This window comes from Cervus elaphus, chromosome 18 (genome assembly GCF_910594005.1).
Source record: "Cervus elaphus chromosome 18, mCerEla1.1, whole genome shotgun sequence".
NCBI classification, from domain to species: Eukaryota; Metazoa; Chordata; class Mammalia; order Artiodactyla; family Cervidae; genus Cervus; species Cervus elaphus.
In genome coordinates this window covers 95623033-95644137 of record NC_057832.1, presented here as the reverse complement: position 1 = coordinate 95644137, position 21105 = coordinate 95623033, and the positions used below count along the sequence as shown (strand labels likewise).

General features: G+C 36.8%; 1 protein-coding gene and 1 pseudogene across 10 annotated transcripts in view; both read left to right on the top strand.

The window, feature by feature from the left end:
- Positions 1-11297, top strand: part of LOC122673874 — a 67932-nt pseudogene extending 56635 nt beyond the window's left edge.
- The window catches only part of POT1 (protection of telomeres 1), a 91084-nt gene continuing 81058 nt past the window's right edge, over positions 11080-21105 (top strand). Inside the window, exons 1-5 of one of the 10 annotated variants that reach the window (XM_043872277.1) lie at positions 11080-11203; positions 12113-12141; positions 12267-12396; positions 14060-14132; positions 17447-17538. In XM_043872277.1, coding sequence (XP_043728212.1) covers positions 12274-12396; positions 14060-14132; positions 17447-17538 — 288 coding nt within the window. In that variant the 5' untranslated portion in view covers positions 11080-11203; positions 12113-12141; positions 12267-12273. Of the gene's footprint in view, positions 11204-11288; positions 11443-12112; positions 12142-12211; positions 12397-14059; positions 14133-17446; positions 17539-21105 lie in introns of those variants that run through there. The other 9 variants (XM_043872275.1, XM_043872274.1, XM_043872271.1 and 6 more) reach the window with 9 other exon arrangements.

The window sequence follows — 21105 nt, the reverse complement described above, 5'->3', positions numbered from 1 at the left end:
CAACATAGTCTTCTCTACGTGACTTTCTCCTTCTAAGATCTAGCATCTGCTCCTTCTCCTTACTGTTGACATAGGTGGTCTCAAGTTTCACAAAGGAAAGAGTAATGGAACTGGTAACGAAAAGGAGATGGCAGTAGTTCTAATAGTGAGGTTCACATAATATAGCCAAGCTCAGATTTTGGCTCATGGAGAGTTAAAAATTGTACTAACTATTAAGTTATGACCAACCTAGATAGCATATTAAAAAGCAGAGACATTACTTGGCCAACAAAGGTCTGTCTGGTCAAGGCTATGGTTTTTCCAGTGGTCATGTATGGATGTGAGAGTTGGATTGTGAAGAAAGCTGAGCACAGAAGAATTGATGCTTTTGAACTGTGGTGTTGGAGAAGACTCTTGAGAGTCCCTTGGACTGCAAGGAGATCCAACCTGTCCATCCTAAAGGAGATCAGTCCTGGGTGTTCATTGGAAGGATTGATGCTGAAGCTGAAACTCCAGTACTTTGGCCACCTCATGCGAAGAGTTGACTCATTGGAAAAGACCCTGATGCTGGGACGGATTGAGGGCAGGAGGAGAAGGGGACGACAGAGGATGAGATGGCTGAATGGCATTACTGACTCGATGGGCATGAGATTGAGTAAGCTCCGGGAGTTGGTGATGGACAGGGAGGCCTGGTGTGCTGCGATTCATGGGGTCGCAAAGAGTCGGACACGACTGAGCGACTGAACTGAGCTGAACTGAACTATTTTGTTGCAAATTAAAACAAAACAAAACAAAAAACAATCTCATGTCAAAATGTTGTAAGCAAAAATGGATTATAGCTCTTATCACTGAAAAATCTAAGAGTAGATGATCAGTTATCAACAGATCTGGTGGTCAAACATTGTCAGTTGGACTGATAATATATAGTCACCCATTTGCTTTAGAACTAATACAAGATAGCAAAGAATAGTGAACAAATGGTTGGAAAACCACCCTCCAGCAAGGTGACTTTTCAGTAGAGACCTCAAGGAAGAGAGCCAAGTTTCTTGACTATTTGGAGAAGAGAATTTCAGTGTGTTTAGTCTGTTTCCAAACCAGCAGAAGTCAGTACTTTCTAGCAGAGAGACAGGGGGGAATATCTGCATGTAAAAGTGGAAGTGTTGAGAGGCTAGATTTTTTTTTTTTTTCAGTGTGGTGAAAAACCACTGAAAGATACTGTAAGCGGAAGTGACATTTTCTCAATATATTTTTTAAAAAATCCCTCTGGGCCCCATGTGGGGAATTAGATGTAAAATAATAAGAATGATGGTTAGTAATCCATTTTAGAAGGCTGTTACTTTGAAACAGTGAAAGATAATTGACTTGATGGAGGTGATGGCAAGTGCCTGGATCCAGAATAGGATATGATCTGAAAACAGAGACATCAGAACTTTCAGATTGGTTGTGGAGTGTTAGAAGAAATAAGAGCATCCTCAATGTGGTTTAGCCAGAGTAATTAATTGCATGAAAGTGGTGCCATTCATTGAATTAGAGAATATTAAAGTGGAACAATTTGGAGTTCATAACATCTGGAGTTCTCTCTTAAGCCTGTTCTGGTTTGAAAGTTGGAGATATCTTCCAGACATATGAGTGGAGATATCCAGGATGCCAATGAAAATATTAGATTATTATTAGCAATGTTAGATGTCTACACCTATGAATTCCCTGGTGCTAGCCTGAAAGAAGTCTTCTTTTGACTGCCAGTCATGTAAAATTGAAACAAGTTCATAAAACTTGAAATTCAGAGGCATGTGAATTTCAGAGTTAGTTGATACAAGGGCTTAAAGTTATCAAATGCAGATTTTTTAAAAATCTGACATTCAGCTCCTTTACCACAGACTGGCTTCATTTTAAATGTGTTTCCTTTTTGGCCATGGAATGGCATACAGGAGTAATTATCTACATGTTTCCTCACTTTGTATCAGAAAGATGGGAGGCTGGTTTGCCATACTGTTGCTATGACAACAGAGAGAGGAAAAAATTTTCTCACAGAAGTCCCCAGCAAATACTTTTTCATCTGTCTTTGGGCCACATGCTCATTTCTGAATGTGTAATTGTGGCAAAGAGAATAGAATTTTTCTGAGGGAGGAATGAATGGTTTGATATAAAGGCTAATGGGCAGAAGTTGAAAGAAAAGAAGAATGTTTAATATGAGGGAAAATTGAGATTTATCAGGATTAATATTATTAGTATTGTAAATGTAATATGAATAGAATTGATTAGCGGATTACTTGGAGTACATAAACAATTCTTCATGGTAAGTATAAATGACAAAGCAGAAAAAATAAATTTTCTTTTCACCGATTCCTTTCTTTTTGATAGAGTTACAAAACTGTTAAACAAACATGCATCTAGACTTTGGACTCATTTACACCATCTTAATATGAAAATAAGCAGGAAAAGCAAAGTATTTGCTTTTCTCCATCTGTTCTATTCCTTTGACTATGCCAGACTTTGACGTGCCAGATTTTGACACTGTACTCTGGGTTGAATATATCCTAATTGAACTAGAAGTTTTTCAAACATGATTATATGGTAATCATTTCTATTCTACTCTAATCATAGGAAAGATGCTTTGAACTAATTTTTTTACTACTGAGGACTAGATAAAAGTAGGGCCAACACAAATCATATTTCATCCTCCAATACAGTAGCTATAACCTATCACTGTAGGGAGAAAAGATAAACTGTCATTTATATACAGAACTTCTCACTGTTATTGTATACAAGTAAAAAAAGAATAACATACCCTCAATTTTCATCAAGGGGATTCTATGATGTTGAATTTTGCAATTCCTCAAAAAATGTATGAATGTAATGAATAAATGCAGATTCTATTTAAACTAATAGAAGAAAGATCTGACAAAAGTACAAAATGTCTTTTTGTGTTAAAAACATATTTTGAACCTAAAGCAAATGGTTCTCAATTATGCCAAATAACCATGAAGAACTAAAAAAAAAATGCAGCTTCCTAATCAATTTTCCATTATTTAAACTATTTTTAAATTATTCATTATGAATGATTAAAAGTGTGCCTATTTTTGATCACTCGAAAAAGATGGGTAAAAAAGAGAAAAAAAATCAGATTACACTTTACTACCTGCTATCATGCTCTCCAACTTTCATCACTGGACCAGAGTCTTTTTAAAACACATATTTTGAAGTCTAACACATTTTTTTAATCCTAAGATTATATAAAGTTCTATAGTGAGTATTATTGCATGCAGGATTGTCCAGAACTATCCTCATATTATACTCTGCAGGACATTCAGAAAATAGTGACTCTAAACTCAAGATATAAACCCATACATCTACAGTGTTAAGAAATTGAAAGTTCCTCTTTGACTAGTCTATCCTTCATGTCTGCTCATTTTCAGCAGGTCTTTCATTATTATTTTTCTTTCTCTCTCTTCAGTGTGTGCTGCCTCGATTATACTTGTATCAGTCTGAACATAGACCAAATCCCGTACTTCCTTACTGTGATCAATCAGATCAGTTCATTTCGATGGCTCAGTCGTGTCCGACTCTTTGTGACCCTATGGACTGCAGCATGCCATGCCTCCATGACCATCACTAACTCCCGGAGGTTATTGAAACTCATGTCCATTGAGTCAGTGATACCAGCCAACCATCTCATCCTCTATTGTCCCCTTCTCCACCTGCCTTCAATCTTTCCCAGCATCAGAATCTTTTCAAATGAGTCAGTTCTTTGCATCAGGTGGCCAAAGTATTGGAGTTTCAGCTTCAGCATCAGTCCTTCCAATGAACACCCAGGATTGATCTCCTTGAGGATGGACTGGTTTGAGATTGCAGTCCAAGGGACTCTCAAGAGTCTTCTCCAACACCACAGTTCAAAAGCATCAATTCTTCGATGCTCAGCTTTCTTTACAGTCCAACTCTCACATCCATTCATGACTACTGGAAAAACCATAACTTGGACTAGATGGAACTTTGTTGGCAAAGTAATGTCTGCTTTTTAATATGCTGTCTCGGTGGGTCATAACTTTTCTCCCAAGAAGCAAGTGTCTTAATATCATGGCTTCAGGTACCATCTGCAGTGATTTTGGAGTCCCCCCCCCCCCCAAAATGAAGGCTGTCACTGTTTCCATCGTTTCCCCATTTATTTGCCATGAAGTGATGGGACCGGATGTCATGATCTTAGTTTTCAGAATGTTGATTTTTAAACCAACTTTTTCACTCTCCTCTTTCACTCTCATCAAGAGGCTCTTTAGTTCTACTTCGCTTTCTGCCATAAGTTCTTCTTTGCTTTCTGCCTGATTGGGTCAGGCCCCAAGATAACCTCCAGTTTTTTTATGTTTAGTGACTAAGTTGTGTCTGACTATCAATGCTAAAAGATAACCTCCATACTTAACATCAATTGATTTGTAAAATCCCTTCACAGAAGCACCCAGATTAGTGCTTGATTGTTAATTAAGGAAAACCAGATATCTCAAGGAACTTAATGCTTTTCTATGTATGGGAAGATGCAAGCTGGGCTTACTGAAATCATTTCTTTCATGTGTACCTAATCTATCTGGGGCCAAGATCCTGTTTTCGCATCCTGAACTTCCTTTCCTCAGGGCTTAATATAGGGAGTGGCTACAGTCTGACGGCTGTTCAGTTCAGTTCAGTCTTGTCCGACTCTTTGCGACCCCATGGACTGCAGCACACCAGGCCTCCCTGTCCACCACCAATGCCTGGAGTTTACTCAAACTCATGTCCATTGAGTCAGTGATGCCATCCAGCCATCTCATCCTCTGTTGTCCCCTTTTCCTCCCACCTTCAATATTTCCAGTATCAGGGTCTCTTCAAATGAGCCAGTTTTTCACATCAGGTAGCCAAAGTATTGGAGTTTCAGCTTCAACATCAGTCCTTCCAATGAACATTCAGGCCTGCTCTCCTTAGGATGAACTGGTTGGATCTCCTTGCAGTCCAAGGGACTCTCAAGAGTCTTCTCCAACACCATAGTTCAGAAGTATCAAATCTTTGGTGCTCAGCTTTCTTTATAGTCCAACTCTTACATCCACACGTGACTACTGGAAAAACCATAGTCTTGACTAGATGGACCTTTGTTGTCAAAGTAATGTCTCTGCTTTTTAATATGTTGTCTAGGTTGGTCACAACTTTTCTCCCAAGGAGTAAGCATCTTTTAATTTCATGTGATCAACAACTTTACCAAATGAGAAATTGTTTTAATGGGTTAATGAAGGACAGCACAGGCATCAAAAAATAACATCTCTTCAGGGAGTCATGTATACCCCTTGGCTTTTTGCTAGCTCCCTCTCAATTCCTCTCTCTTCTCCACCTCTACAGAGAAACAAAGAACCATTTTCTTAGGCAACGTGTTTCATTTCACACATTGGCACCTCGAGGTTTTGTTTGTTTGTTTTTTAAATTTTTTTTCTATAAACAGTTTTCTCAGAGAATCTTATTCTGAATTAACTTATGTTGATATTGTAAATGCAGATTGTTTCCAATACTTATCTTTAGTGTAACTTAACTAAAATTTCTCTCTGTTGAGACAGCCTGTTTCAGTCAACCCTGTGCCTCTTATATTCTATGAATTACTTAGGTGCCTAATGGCTTAGTTGGAGAAGACTCTTGAGAGTCCCTTGGACTGCAAGGAGATCCAATCTGTCCATCCTAAAGGAGATCAGTCCTGGGTGTTCATTGGAAGGACTGATGCTGAAGCTGAAACTCCAATACTTTGGCCATCTCATGTGAAGAGTTGACTCATTGGAAAAGTCCCTGATGCTGGGAGAAATTGGGGGCAGGAGGAGAAGGGGACGACAGAGGATGAGATGGCTGGATGGCATTACTGACTCGATGGACATGAGTTTGAGTAAGCTCCAGGAGTTGGTGGTGGACAGGGAGGCCTGGCGTGCTGCGATTCATGGGGTCGCAAAGAGTCGGACACGACTGAGTGACTGAACTGAACTGAACTGAATGGCTTAGTCCAAAAAGAAGAGTGTCTCACTCTTCTTTCTGATAAGATCATGGTCCTTCTTGCTTTGCTCACCCTTCCTTCATGTATCCGTATCCCTGTAATGTTACTAAACGTTCAGGCTGTTATGTTCTGTTTCCAGTCATTCACGTTTTCCTTAGTGTGTGATTTGTCCCTTAGTATTCCTCTCAGACAGAGCTTTTCACTGAACTTGATGTGATGATAACTGGAAGTTAATTGTAATTTTTAAAAAATACTACTAAACTACAGAAATTGTGGTGGAATCTCTTCAAGAGACTCTAACGTTTTTCTCAATTTGTGATATTCAATATTATGTTTTAAAAATATCTTTATTGTTTTCATAATATACCCTGTGATTACATTCCTTATTTAAATTTATGCTTGAAATATAATGTTGCTATAAATTTATGTTTGAAACATCTTTTAAACTATATAACAATATAAAAAGTTGATGCTTTAGAAATAAGATTTTATACAGTTACTGATATGTTCATTAGGATTGGACACAAATGCTATTAGATTGCAAGGAAATGAACTCTAAACAATGTAATCTAGTTACTACTGTTAGGAAAACTAAAGAATAAGTAGAACATGATATTGTCAAGCACTTGGGATGCAACATGATACCAAATGCTTGCAGGAAGATAGCTGATTGCAACAGGAATGGGTAACAACCCCACAATTAATGCATAGGAAATAAATTTGGAGTATTGGGTGACTAGAAAATTCAATTCAAAATATCAACATTAAAAAATAAATAGGTAAGAGCAGTTTAAAAATGCTTATGAGAGATAAGAAGTACCAGAAGCTTGTAGATTAATTTCTTTCCTTCTGGTCAGTCACTTAGGAAAAAAGTGTCCATCCATCATGCTCAGTTGTGTCCAACTCTTTGCGACCCCAGGGACTGTAGTCTGCCAGGCTCCTCTGTCCATGAGATTCTCCAAACAAGAACACTGGAGGGTGTTGTCATTTCCTACTCCAGGGAAACGTTCAGACCCAGGGATTAAACTCACATCTCCTGCATCTCTTCCAAGGGCAGGTGGATGCTTTACCACTGAGCCACTAGGGGCGCACCGAATCCTTACATTCATGCTTTTCTTAGTTAAAAATTCTACTTTCAGCACTTATTTTTTATTAGTGAGAATCTCATTTTAACTTTTCTTAAAATTGAACATTTTTACATTGTAGATTTTATACCAAAACTTCCTTCTCTGCACCTTTAAAAATTATAACTTGGAATAGCTGTTACATGAATTGTTAGTCTTAGTGTAGCGTTTTAGATTGCTTCAGTAAAGGTAGAAAAACAATAATGGATTGATTTGGCGTTATATGAGTTCATTGCCCTATCTAGTTGATTCAATCTCTTTTTTCCTCCTCTTATTATCTTAAATTATACTGTATTTCATATTCAGTTTTTTGTGTTTTTTTTTTTTAATTTGTAGGACAAACTAATTGCTAATGTGAGGAAGAAATGTGTAGGATCCGGAGCCAGACCCATCCCCATCTCAGCCACTAACTGGGAAGTTATGAAGAAGAACAAGATTAGAAGTTGCTTGAATGTGTAAGGAGCATTTGGGTCCTAGAGTAATTGAGAACAATCACAACAAAAAAGCAGTTTTGTATACCTCTCTTAGATATCTTCATCATAGTAGAATATGGACATTCATAGACTTTAACAGGAAAGAAAATAAGAAAACTCTAAAGGTTTCTTTCTGTTGATAGAGGGTAAAAGAAAAACTAAGAACATGTGGTAGTGTTACCAAACTTAAATTTGGCTGCTCATGGCTCAAGAATCTAATACTGAGAGACCAATATTGGGTAAAAGGAAAGAGCATTATTAAGAAAGTTGACAATCCCAAGGAGAAGGTTGACTCACAGACCAAAGAACTGAGTCCCTACTCCCCATGGTTTGCTTGGATGTTGTACAGGGGAAAGCGAAAAAGAGCTACATACTCGTGAGAAGGTTTCAGGATATATGCTCAGTTCATGGACATCCTTTTGTTTGACTGGTGATGAGATAACCAGGAGTCAACATCATCAACTTCTGGTTCCAAATGGTCTGTGGGTCTACATGCTTGTGGGCAGCATGTTTGTGAGCAAACTCGTCTGATGGGGGTTTTAGTATATGCAAAATAGTTCAAAAGATATGGTGCAGAATGTTTTATATAGCCCTTAAGAAAAACTGTCTTTGACTTTGTTTAATAGCTAAACTTTCATTATTTTGTCTTGTTTGACAGTTTTCCTTTGTTTCTGCATTTTCTCATTTTTCTGATTAAATTTATTATTTGGCTAAAGTTTTTTTTACAGACAAGAGGCAAGTGGAGGACATGAGTGGTGAGGGTCTGTCCCAGAGAGGCCCCAAAAGGCCTTGTGCAGTTACAGTAGCAAGATGAAAATACTTTTTTAAAAGATGAGTAAGAAAGACTAAACAGTGTCCTTTTGGCTTAGCAACAAAGAGCTCTTCAGTTATCTTGGAATGACAATTTCAATGTAATATGGTAAATTAGGGGTGAAATGGAATGATGGAAGCCAGAGGTGAGGAAAGAGAAAATTTTTTTCCTGAACATTTGTTCATTCAACAAATATTCAGCACCTACAATGTGCCAGACATTGTTCACAACTGGTCACACTGGTCACACTGGTCACAATAGCAAACAATCCTCCTTGCCCATAGTAAGCTTAGGCTGTGGAAGAAGGTGTTTAAATGCCAATTGCAAATGTAAAAAATAAATAAAATAAAATAAGCAGAAACCTCAATTAAATAGAGTTGGATTGGATACATTTAGAATTGCCATTGGATACAATGACATATTATTCTCCACAGTCAAACTGAACTTTCAAAACAGTCCTTGTGTTCTAAACTTTTCCAACATATACCTGATTTATATAACTTTGTTGTTGAGTAAATTGTCTTGTGGTTTATGGAGATGAACTAGTATGTTTGTATTAAGATTTGCTGGGAGTGATAGGTGGACATATCTATATATCAATAAGGACTAACTATCTCTCTCTTTTTTTGTATATAGAAATTGACAACTATACTGTTTGAACCCCACAGTGTTTTACTCCACTTTCAAAAAGATCAACTTGGCACTTTTCCCTGTTGTTTTTTTTTTTTTAAATTGAAACTAGGATTTTTTTCTCATTTTAGGGCAAAGGAGAACTTGAAGAATTAAACTAAAAAGATAGTTTAGATGGTGTATATTTTTAAAACTAAGAACATGTATACAGGTTCTGTGTTGCCAAGTTTACATGTGACAGTTGAAAAAAAAATTCCCCTGTAGTGATCATGGTGTTAAAATTTTGGGCTTTAGTAAACTTGGAGAACCAGTAGTCATAAGGTCAGTGGATAGTTTGACTCCTAAAGAAATGAATTGCTCCTGTGTATTTCTCTGTAGGACCCAATAGTAAATCCTGTCTCAGTCCTGTATATTTATAAGGATCCTATAAGATGACCACCAAGGCTTTGGGCCTATGCTAAACAGTAAGCTTATGAAAATATCTTGTATAAATTTGTTTTTTTTTTCTTTCCAATAAGCTTACATTTGGATAAGTTTAAAAAGATAGTAATTACCTTTATGTTTCCATAATGCTATAATTTGGGTGATTGTTAATTCAGTTAGATATTGGAAAAAAAAATAGAGTTGGGAGACTAGAAAACTGAAGTCTCATACCCTGCTGACCTCAACAGGAAGAAGACAGACTTCCCTTTCCTGGCAAAGATATTTGATACAAATGAACTTACAAAACAGAGACTCACAGATTTAAAGAATAAACTTGTGGTTGCAGGGAGGAGGATGGAGGGAAGGGATAGATAGAGAGTTTGGGATGAAGTACATACTGCTATATTTCAAATAGATAACCAACAAGGACCTATTGTATAGCACATGGAACTCTGCTCACTGTTATGTGCAGCCTGGATAGGAAAGGAGTTTGGGAGTGAACAAATATGTATATATGTATGGCTAAGTCCCTTCACTGTCCACCTGAAACTAATCACAACATTGTTTATTAATTGACTATACGCCAATATAAAATAAGGTTAAAAAAAGACTCAATGAAAAGCCATGAACTCTTTGCTATTAAAACCCTCCCAGCTCCCTTTCTCTCTATATACCAGCTTTCTTCTTCCCTTTCCAGTTCTTTTCTTGCATATTTCCCCGTGGTTGCAAACCTTGGGTTGCCCCATTCTACTGATCCCAAATAAACACATCCTTGTTGGAGAATTATCTGGTAGTCTTACTTGTTTCAGGTCAACACAGAGAATAAGAAGGAAAAGCTGAAAATAGGTTGAGAAAAGATGTGTATTGACCCCTTGGATAGTTTTCCTCAAATAACCAGCTGCAGAGCTCAAATTGTTATCACAACTGGTGCTATATGAATACAGGGATGGGAGAGAAAGGGAAGATGGACTAACACACGTGCTTCCTGCTGAAAAAAATTTTTTTCTTCAAATATGTTAGCTACTTCTTCCTGCAAATATATACGTACAGCAGATGTTTCAGTCCAAATAGCCTTGGAAATATTTATGTGAATCTTTATTTCATTCTAGTTTTGCACTGGGGTGGTTTCACGTAAATGATTGGAGGGAGAAATAAAAACTAAGCAGAAGATTCACATTTAACAGCATCTCATTAATTACGGTGGCTCAGTGGTAAAGAACCCAAATGCCAATGCAGGAGAGGCAGGTTTGATCCCCGGGAGGGGAAGATTCCCCTGGCAAAGGAAACCGGCAACCCATTCTAATATTCTTTCCTGGGAAATCCTACAGACAGAGAAGCCTGGCCAGCTGCACATGGGGTCGCAAAAGAGTCTGACAAGACTTAGCAACTAAACAGCTCATTAATTATAGCATCAAATCACAGTCCTATAAATCATTGAAGTAGTTAATCAAATCTGAAAAGTAGCATTCCTCATTGCTAGATTTATTTCACTGTAAAAACTGCGTTAGAGCTCTTGCCTTTAGGGGGAGACAACTGGGGACTAAAATAAGGGCCCTGTCCCCAGGAGCTTCCAACCTACCAAACGCGCCTAGGTTTGCGAAAGGCTTTTCATTGGTTACGGGATTTAGGAAACGTGTAGCACCTCCTCTCCTCCCTCTGTCTCCGGCCTGAGAGACTGCTCGAAATTGGCGGGAGACGCCCTAAGTGAATCGGCGGGAATTCGGGGCGCCGGGGTAGTACAGCCGCCACCCGCCCCGCCACGCGCTGGATCCTCTAGGTATTCCGGGAAACTTCCAGCGCATTTTAGGCCTAGACGCCATCTCGTAATTCGTCCTCCAAAGGCCCGAGAACGAGCAGGGGGTATGCCCTAGCGGTCGTGTGCGCATGCGTGGGAATGGGTTGCTGGCGTGCGTGTGACGTCACGAGCGCGCCCGTCCGAACTCTTCCTAGTTTCTCTTAAGAGAGTGGGGTTAGTCAATTTCCAAGTAAGTTTGGAGATCTTGACGTGGTTGCCAGGTGAGTTGGTACCTGAACCGATATTATGAAGAGCCTGGTTTAGTTTAGGTCAACATTTGGAGGAGTTATTGCAGGGAAACTCTTCATACTTGTCTGTCTCGTGAGCTTAACTTGTGTTGAGCATCTTAGCATTGCATTTTGTGAGCAGCTGGCTTCAGTTAGTCCAGGTCTCCGCCCTCAAGACGGTCATCTGGCTTGGAGAAGCTTGGTGCGCACACACTAAAACTAAATATAGATACTAGTGCGTGTCCCAGGCAATAAGTTTGGGGAAAAAAAGAACCTGAGAATGCGCAAGTTAACAGCAGTTCAATAGTTTCTTTAGACTGCGTAGGGGCTGGAGGGAGGAGGCAACCGATATATTTTGGAGTCGTAAACTTTTGGGGCACAGTTTGTCTACACAATGTTACAACTGCCAAAGGGATTTAAAAACAAGCGAAAAACATTTCAACCTCCTTTCCCTTCCTCAATAGTTTGTACACTTTAAAGCACAGTGGTAAAGGCAGTTGTTAGGGCACTTTTCACAGATCCTAAAACTAAATTGTACAAGCAGTTCTTAAAATGCAAGACTAATAGAAAATGGTTAAGTTTGAATGCCTTAGGAGGATGTGTGTATTGAGCCTCGTTATAGAATTACGGAATAATTCACCGGTCCTTCTTCTCCCCCAACAAGTGATGACTAACTAGAAAGGAAAAGCAAAAGTAAGTCAAAGACGCTTCAAGCAAATTATTTACTATATTTTGGATAAAATACTGGCTTTTGTGTTTTCAGCAGTAAGTTATCAACTTCTCTAACTGAATTTGCTTTCCATCACACTATGAAGCAGATCTGATATGCCACTTGAATTAATAAAAGAAGTCAACGGAGTGCCTGAAGTTGATCTGCTAAATAAATTACACAAAGTCGATATCAGATCTCTACAGCCAGGTTGTGATTATGACAGGAAATATATCCAGGTAAGAATTGACGCAACTCAGAATAGTTATCATTTGTTTTCAGAAGTTGGATTGTCGAGTGCCTTGGTGTGTTCTTTATTTGAACTTATCCTGATGTGAATAACTGAACTTCTTGGATGCACAGGTCAATAGTTTTTTTATCAAATTAGGGAAATTATTGACTAATGTGTCTTGGAATTTTTTTTTTCTTGCTTATTTTTACTCTTTTCTTTTTCTGGATGTCACTTACATGTATGTTTGCATGTTGGTTTCTTTGATATTGTCCTTCTGGTCTGTCAGGTACTGTTTGTCTTTCTTCAGTACTGTTTTTGTTTTGTGTTTTGGCTGAGGATTTTCAGACTGTGGAATTTCTATTGATTTTGTCTTTAAGTTCCTGAACTTTTTGGGGGGTTATATCCAATATTTGTTATGCATATTTAGTGAATTTTAAAATTTCAGTTATTGTGTATTTAATTTTGGGTCAAAGTTAAGAGTGATGGGAAGCAGGTAAATGGCTTACTGACAAAATGTGTCATATAGTGAAAGAGAAATGATGTAGCTTTTCAGTTTTACCCCATAATCAATATTCTCCATGTAGACATTTATCTTTCATTTTTTTTGTTTTCCATTTTCCTGATATTTCCTGTCATATGAAGTAAAGTTCTGTGTATTACAGCTGGTCTTCTCTACTTCATTGTATTTAAATTCCTAATCAAATGTTTTTTAGTATTTGCAAACTCACTTCACATTTGGTTGATTAGGATGATGCTTCTTGCATACTTGTGTTTATTAATAAAATGCTTTGATTAATTTTCTTTCTGATGGATCATTAATCTTAATTGTTACTATGCTGTACCTAACTTCATCATTCTTCACTTATTTTGTGTGTTTGATATAGAAGAATTTAAGTGAAATATTTAAAAAATTCTAGCATTTTTATTAGTGTTATTAAGATAAACCCTTTTAGATATAAATGAAATGTCAGTTTGAATTCTTACATTCCTTTTTCTAACCTGTACATGTCTGCAGGTATCTCAAGAAACATTTACATTTCTTGAATTTTATTAAATGCATTTTACTATGAAATTCACTGTATTTTAGTATATATAGGCCTGTGAGTTTTGACAGATGTATAAAAACGTGTAACTGCAACCATAATCAAGCTGTAGAAAAGGCTTTCACTCCCCCAAAATTTTATAGTCTGCTGCTACCTTAATTTCAATCCGTAGCAACCACTTTTGAACAGTTTTCTCAGGTTATACAGTATTTTTTGCCTTTCAAGAATGCCATGTAAATTGAATCATACAGTATGTAGAGTTGGACACGACTGAGTAGAGTCAGACATGACTGAGCAACTGAACTGAACTGTTTGCAGCTTTTTTCTTTTTTAATTATAGTTGATGTACAATATTATATGTTACATGTATCAGTGTGCAGCCTTTTGACTGTGGCTTTTCACTCCTCGCAATTCTTCAGGTTGTTATGTTTATCAACAGTGTTACATTTTATTGATTTCTGGAATTCCACCACAGTCTGTTTATAACATTCCCCAGTGTAGCAGTACTTGGATTCTTTCCAGTATTTTGTAATGATGAATAAAGAAACGTTAAAATTTTATTCCAATTTTTACTTATGTTATTACAGTCTCTTGAATTTATGTGTAACTATTTTTTTCTCACTTCAGGGAAAACTTTCACTTATCTCTTCTTTAATTTGTGGTGAAAACAGAAGAGCTATTTTAAAGATTGGACTTCAAGGTAAATGACAAGACCATTTCTACTTAACTTTTTGCTTGTAATCTAGAAATGGGTAACTTTATGTATACATACACACATAACCACAAAAATCATTTTTAGTATGAAACTCTATAGAGTGAAAAGTTATTCTTTTACTCCAACATCAAATATATGGAATGAAAAGTTACTCTTTTCCTCTCTAAATCTTTTTCTTCAAAGTCTGTTCACTCCTCACTCCCCCATGGCTTCCATTTTACTTCAGATTCCTTTAATGTCCTATCCAGATATTACAATGGCTAACTTATCTCCCTATTTCTAGTTTCATTAATGTGACCCAAACAGCAAATTGTAAGATAATTCTATTTTCAGCATGTTATTTCTTTCCTAGGTGTTACGTAAGCTAATTCTTCTCCCTAGTAACCCATAAATAATCTTGGTAAGAGTTTAGAATACTTGGAGACCAAAGTAAATCTCATCTGAAGTCTGAAATTAGTTAAATGAATGAAGAATGGTCTACAGCAGGAAATGGGAAATAAACTTTGAAGTATATTTCCAAAACTATTGGAAACCATATACATAACAGACAGTGTTCTAGGTACAGGGAATATAGCAATTACGAAAACAAGGTTCTTGCATTCATGGAGTTTACATTGTAGGGGAATAAGTAAATTCAGCAAATAATTGTACAAAGTAATAATTGACAGAAATTTGGTTTGAAGAAATATAGAGCAGGATGTGGTGGTGTGCCTGATGTATTATCCTTTTATATATTCCTAGGTTTGATTTGCTAATGTCTTGTTAAGAATTTTTGCATTTAAATTTATTAAAAATATGGTAGGAATCTGTCTTTTCCTGTAGTGATTTTGATTGATTTTGATGTTGGGATAATGCTGTCCTTAGTAAAGAGTTGTTTATGGCCCCTCCTTTCCTATTTTCTGGAAGACTTTACCTGGAATTGTTTACTTCTTCCTTAAATGTTTATAGAAATCACTGGTGAAACCACTTGTACCTGGAGATCTTTTCATTCAGTTCAGTTCAGTCGTTCAGTCGGGTCCGACTCTTTGCGACCCCATGAATTATAGCACGCCAGGCCTCCCTGTCCATCACCAACTCCTGGAGTCTACCCAAACCCATGTCCATCGAGTCGGTGATGCCATCCAGCCATCTCATCCTCTGTCGTCCCCTTCACCTCCTGCCCCTAATCCTTCCCAGCATTAGGGTCTTTGCCAGTGAGTCAACTCTTCGCATGAGGTGGCCATTAGAGTTTCAGCTTCAACATCAGTCCTTCCAGTGAACACCCAGGACTGATCTTCTTAGGAAGATTTAATTCTAAGTTCAGTCCCTGTAATTGACATAGGGCTATTGAAATTATCTCTTTCTTTCTTGGGTAAGCATTGATAGATTGTGTTTCTAAAGGAATTTATCCAGGTCATCTTGGTTGTCAATATGTTGGTGTAAAGTCATTCATAAAATACTTTTTATATGCTTTTATTGTATGTAGGATCTGTAGTGATGTCGTATTTCATTGATTTGATAATTCATGACTTCTGTCTCTCTCTCTTACTTTTTTCCTGATCATTGTGGCTGGAGATTTATTTTATTGATTTTTAAAATCAGCTTTTAAGTGAATGCTGGACATTCAGAATTTTATATTATCACATATTAGATTTATTTGTAATTCTTTAAATATTATTTATCTTCATTTTGGAATACTATAAATTCTCTTGGAATCAATTTGATTAACTTTGTTAGGATGGGTCTAGAGCAGCGTTTATGTGGGGACTAATTTGTCCTGATAACTAAGGAAGTGCCCTTCTGACAAGTTTACCATATGCTTTGTGTATGAGGATTCCACTCTGGAGCCAGAACAGTTCACAGCACTGTGTGAGTCTCAGAATTATTCTGCCTCTTTCTTTCAAGTGGTTCTGATTCCTTTTTGGGATTCTTTCCTCCCGTGCTTTTGGAGATCAGTACTCAGCCAAAGATCCAAAGGCACTCATTTCCAGAGCACTTGTCTATGCTGCTGTCTTCCTTTCAGCAACATGTTGCACAAATTCTATCCACTTTGCTGTCCTCAAATCTGAACTCTCCTGAATTCAGTGAGGCTGTTGGGCTTTCTTTAGATTTTACCTCCATTTTCTGTTGCCTAGAATCTCCAGGAAATAAATTAGGGCTCTGGCTTTGCTTTCCTTCTCAAAGAGAATAGTTGCCTGCACTTCCTGTTGTCCAGTGTCTGAAAACTTGTGTTTTTATATATACATATACACATATATACATATATATATATATATATAGTTGTTGTTTTTGTCATGGCCAGAAATAGACATCTGACAGGGCATTTACTATATTAAAGAAGTAAGGTATATCTTGATTAGAAGCCATTGTATTTTTGAGAACATTAGTGTTTTAATTTATGTGTCTACTTATTTTGAGGAATTGGATGACAGAAGTAAACAAAAGGAGGTAATAGGCAGATGTGTGATAGTTTTTTCACTGCTGGTGATAAAGTAGCAGATTGAAGAGTTATAAGTTACACTGCAAGTTTTGGAAAGATGTTTCATATACTTCATATATACATGAAAGTCTGATGTGAGGGCCGTTGGAGTAATTGTTTGAAAGCTGATATTAACGAGACCTCCCTCAGATGATACAGTAATTGAATCTTAGTATTTGGCTTTGCTTCAGTGGTTCTAGGAGGTGACTTCTGGAGAACAAAGATTATGGAGAGTCTTCCCCAAAGCCTAGAATTTCCAAATGAGATTCCTCGTAGCATATCTGTTTCTTCTTTTCCAAATAGTTCTTGTTGTCAAAACCACAAAAAGTTCAGTTTTTATACACACACTGCTCTTTTACTTTTCAATAAATGGGTGCTGCAGAGAACTCACTTGTCTAGCTTAAAACTTAAAGTTCTAATAATTATATATTACCAGAAGTTCAGTAAAAATAAAGTATTTGGAGAGTGATGTTATACACTATAAAAATTGAATTGTTTTTATTTAGTTCTTATTCAGTATCTTATTCAGTTCTTTTGATTGTAACCGTGGGAAAATAAATTGAAAGTGATCATTATGTGATGTTAATGTGGTATTTACAGAAATTTGTAAAACATAGTTGAAACTAGTTATAATTCTGGTTTTAATGCCTAGTAGCATTCTGTACATTATTTTTGTGATTTTAAGGTGATAGAGTAAACTAAAAGTGAATTATAAGCATTTTAATTACTCTTCTTCATAATTTTATTTTGAAGTAACTATGGGTTTTAGAATTTAGTTGTCAGCAATTTTTTGTGTCCATAAAGCTGTATCTGATGTGTTTTTCTGTGTGTTTCTCTATAGAACAAGATAATTCGAGTTCAGAGATCAGCAAGATCAATATATTATTTTTTGGAAGCTTAGCAAAGGACTGTGCCAAAGTTTTCTATGAAGGGGTAAAATCATTTTATATTACTTTATCTCTTTAGAAATAGAATTATTGATCATGCTATATGTATCCTACAAGCCATTTTTTAGAAGTTCATTATAGATTTGCAGATGTATGAAAAATTATACTTTTTAAAAAAGCAACATCCTTAAAACTGAACACTCCGAAGAGATTAGTGAAACTTATCATTGACAGAAAAAGGGACAATTTTTCCTCTCACTGAAGTTTAATTTTCAGAATTCAATAGACTGTCTTAAAGATAGGTACATTTTCTCTTACTTAAAAATAATCCTTACTAACTAAAAAATAATATGAACTATAAGTCTATATGAGTATGTCTATAATATTTTCTGTAATTATTATAAAATAAATGCCAGCTAAAATCCCCAACAAGATGATACCAAACCAAACCCAGCAGCATATTAAAAGGAGAGTAAACACCATGACCAAAGGGATTTATCCCAGAAATTGTGTTTGGTTCAACTTAAGAAAATCATTGTACTACATTGTATTACATTGTAATAGCATCACTAACTAGATGGATATGAATTTGGGCAAACTCCAGGACATAGTGGGGGACAGAGAAGCCTGAGTGCTGCAGTCCATGAGGTCTCAGGATTGGACACATTTAGCAACTGAACAGCAACAAAATACGCCTCATTAATAATAGAACAAAGGGATAAAAAGCACTGCTACTCAGCATTGCACTAGAACTTCTAGCCAGAGCAATCAAATAAGAAAGAAAAGAAAGACATCTAATCTGTAAAGAAGAAATAAAATATCTCTCTTCTCAGAGTAGGAAGTCTTCTCAGAGTAGGAAGTCAAGACATACCTGGAATAACAGGCAAGTTTGGCTTTGGAGTACAAAATGAAGTGGGGCAAAGGCTAACAAGAGTTTGGCCAAGAGAATGCACTGGTCATAGAAAACACCCTCTTCCAACACACGAGAGACAACTCTACATGTGGACATTACCAGATGGTTAATACTGCAATCAGATTGATTATATTCTTTGCAGCTGAAAATGGAGAAGCTCTATACAGTCAGCGAAAGCAAGACCGGGAGCTGACTGTGACTCAGATCATGAACTCCTTATTTGAAAATTCAGACTTAAATTGAAGAAAGTAGGCAGGCCATTCAGGTATGACCTAAATCACATCCCTTATGATTAAACAGTGAAAGTGACAAATAGATTCAAGGGATTAGACCTGATAGAGTTCCTGAAGAAATATGGACAGAGGGTCTTAACATTGTACAGGAGGTGATGACCAAAATCATTTCCAAGAAAAAGAAATTGAAAAAAGGCAAAATGGTTATCTGAGCAGGCCTTACAAATAGCTGAGAAAAGAAGAGAAGTGAAAGGAAAAGGAAAAAAGGAAAGATATACCTATCTGAATGCAGAGTTCCAAAGAATAGCCAGGAGAAATAAGAAAGCCTTCTTAAGTGAACAATGCAAAGAAATAGAGGAAAACAATAGAAACCGGAAGACTAGATCAGCTTTCATTCCAATCCCAAAAAGGGGCAATGCCCATGAATGTTCAAACTACTGCACAATTGCACTCATTTCACATGCTGTCAAAGTAATGTTCAAAATCCTTCAAGCTACGCTTTAACAGTAAGTACATGAACAAAGAACTTTCAGATGTTCAAGCTGGATTTAGAAAAGGCTGAGGAACCAGAGATAAAATTGCCAACATGCACTGGATCATAGAAAAAGCAAGGATATTCCAGAAAAACATCTGCTTCATTGACTGTGCTAAAGCCTTTGATTGTGTGGATCACAACAAACTGGAAAATTCTTAAAGAGAGGAGAAAACCAGATCACTTTACCTGCCTCCTGAGAAATCTTTATGCTGGTCAAGAATCAACAGTTAGAACCAGAAGTTGAACAACAAACTGGTTCCAAATTGGGAAAGGAGTATGTCAAGGCTGTATATTGTCACTCTGCTTATTTAACTTCTATTACATCATGTGAAATTCTGGGCTGGATGAAGCTGGATGAAGCTGGAATCAAGATTACCAGGAGAAATATCAGTAACCTCAGGTATGAAGATGACACCACCCTAACAGCAGAAAGTGAAGAGGAACTAAAGAACATTTTGATGGAGGTGAAAGAGGAGAGTGAAAAAGCTGGATTAAAACTAAATATTCAAAAAATGAAGACCATGACATCCAGTCCCATCGTTTCATGGCAAATAGATGGGGATACAATGGAAACAGTGACAGACTTTATTTTCTTGGGCTTGAAAATTACTGCAGACAGCGACTGCAGCAATGAAATTAAAAAAGATGCTTGCTCCTTGGAAGAAAAGCTATGACAAACCCAGACAGTGTATTAAAAAACAGAGATATCACTTTGCTGACAAAGGTCCATATAATCAAAGCTATGGTTTTTCAGTAGTCATGTACAGATGTGAGAGTTGGACCATAAAGAAGGCTGAGCACTGAAGAATTGATGGTTTTAAACTGTGGTACTGGAGAAGACTCTTGAGAGTCCCTTGAACAGCAAGGAGATCAAACCAATCAATCCTATAGGAAATCACCCCTGAATATTCATTGCAAGGATTGATGCTGGAGCTTCAGTACTTCAGCTACCTGACGTGAAGAGCTGACTAATTAGAAAAGACCCTGATGCTGGGAAAGATTGAGGGCAAGAGAAGAGGGTGATAGAGGATAAGGTGGTTGATAGCATCCTTGACTCAATGAACATGAGTTTGAGCAAACTCAGGGAGAAAGTGAAGGATAGGGAAACCTGGTGTGCTGCAGTCTATGGGTTTGCAGAGTCAGAAATGACCGAGCGACTGAACAACAAGTCTTCTCAGATGACCTGATCCAATATATATAGAATCTTTAAAAATCCAAAAAAAAAAAACAAGCTGAGAGGGCTAATATATGAATTTAGCAGTGTTGTAGGGTATAAGATAGACACAGCAAAAACAGTTGTATCATCCAATAGATCTGTTTGCTATGCTGGCAATGTTCTAGATCTCTGTTGTCAGTATGGTAGCTACTTGTCTTATTTGGCCAATGAGTACTTAAAATATGGCTCGAGGAACTGAATTTTAAACTTTGTATCATTTTAATTAAATAGCCACATATGGTTAGTTTTTACTGTATTGGACTGTACATCTACAGAACTTAACCACTCTCTGGTGTATAATACAGATTTTTTTTCTTCGTGTGTATTAAAATGATTTAAAATTGTGTTTTAATAAGAATCATATGACATCTTTGATGTTAATTAGTGATCCTCTGGATATTTGCAATACCAGTTTTGGCAATTAACTAATATTGAAGCATATAGCTATAAAACTTATTGAGTCATTGATAAGTCTCCAGATAAATTGTTTAGTATTAGCAAGTACTTCTAAAATGATGCTACAGAAATATTAGACATACGGTTGATTTATGGTTGTTACTAACAAGTAAATGATACGGGGAAAAACAATGGTTTCTGCAAAACGACAAAGTCAGATGAGATTGTCTGTACTCTGTCTCTTTTTTCATTTACATTCATTTAGGTTCAGTAAACATTTATTAAGGGCTGACATTTTGCTTGACTTTGTGCTAGGCTCT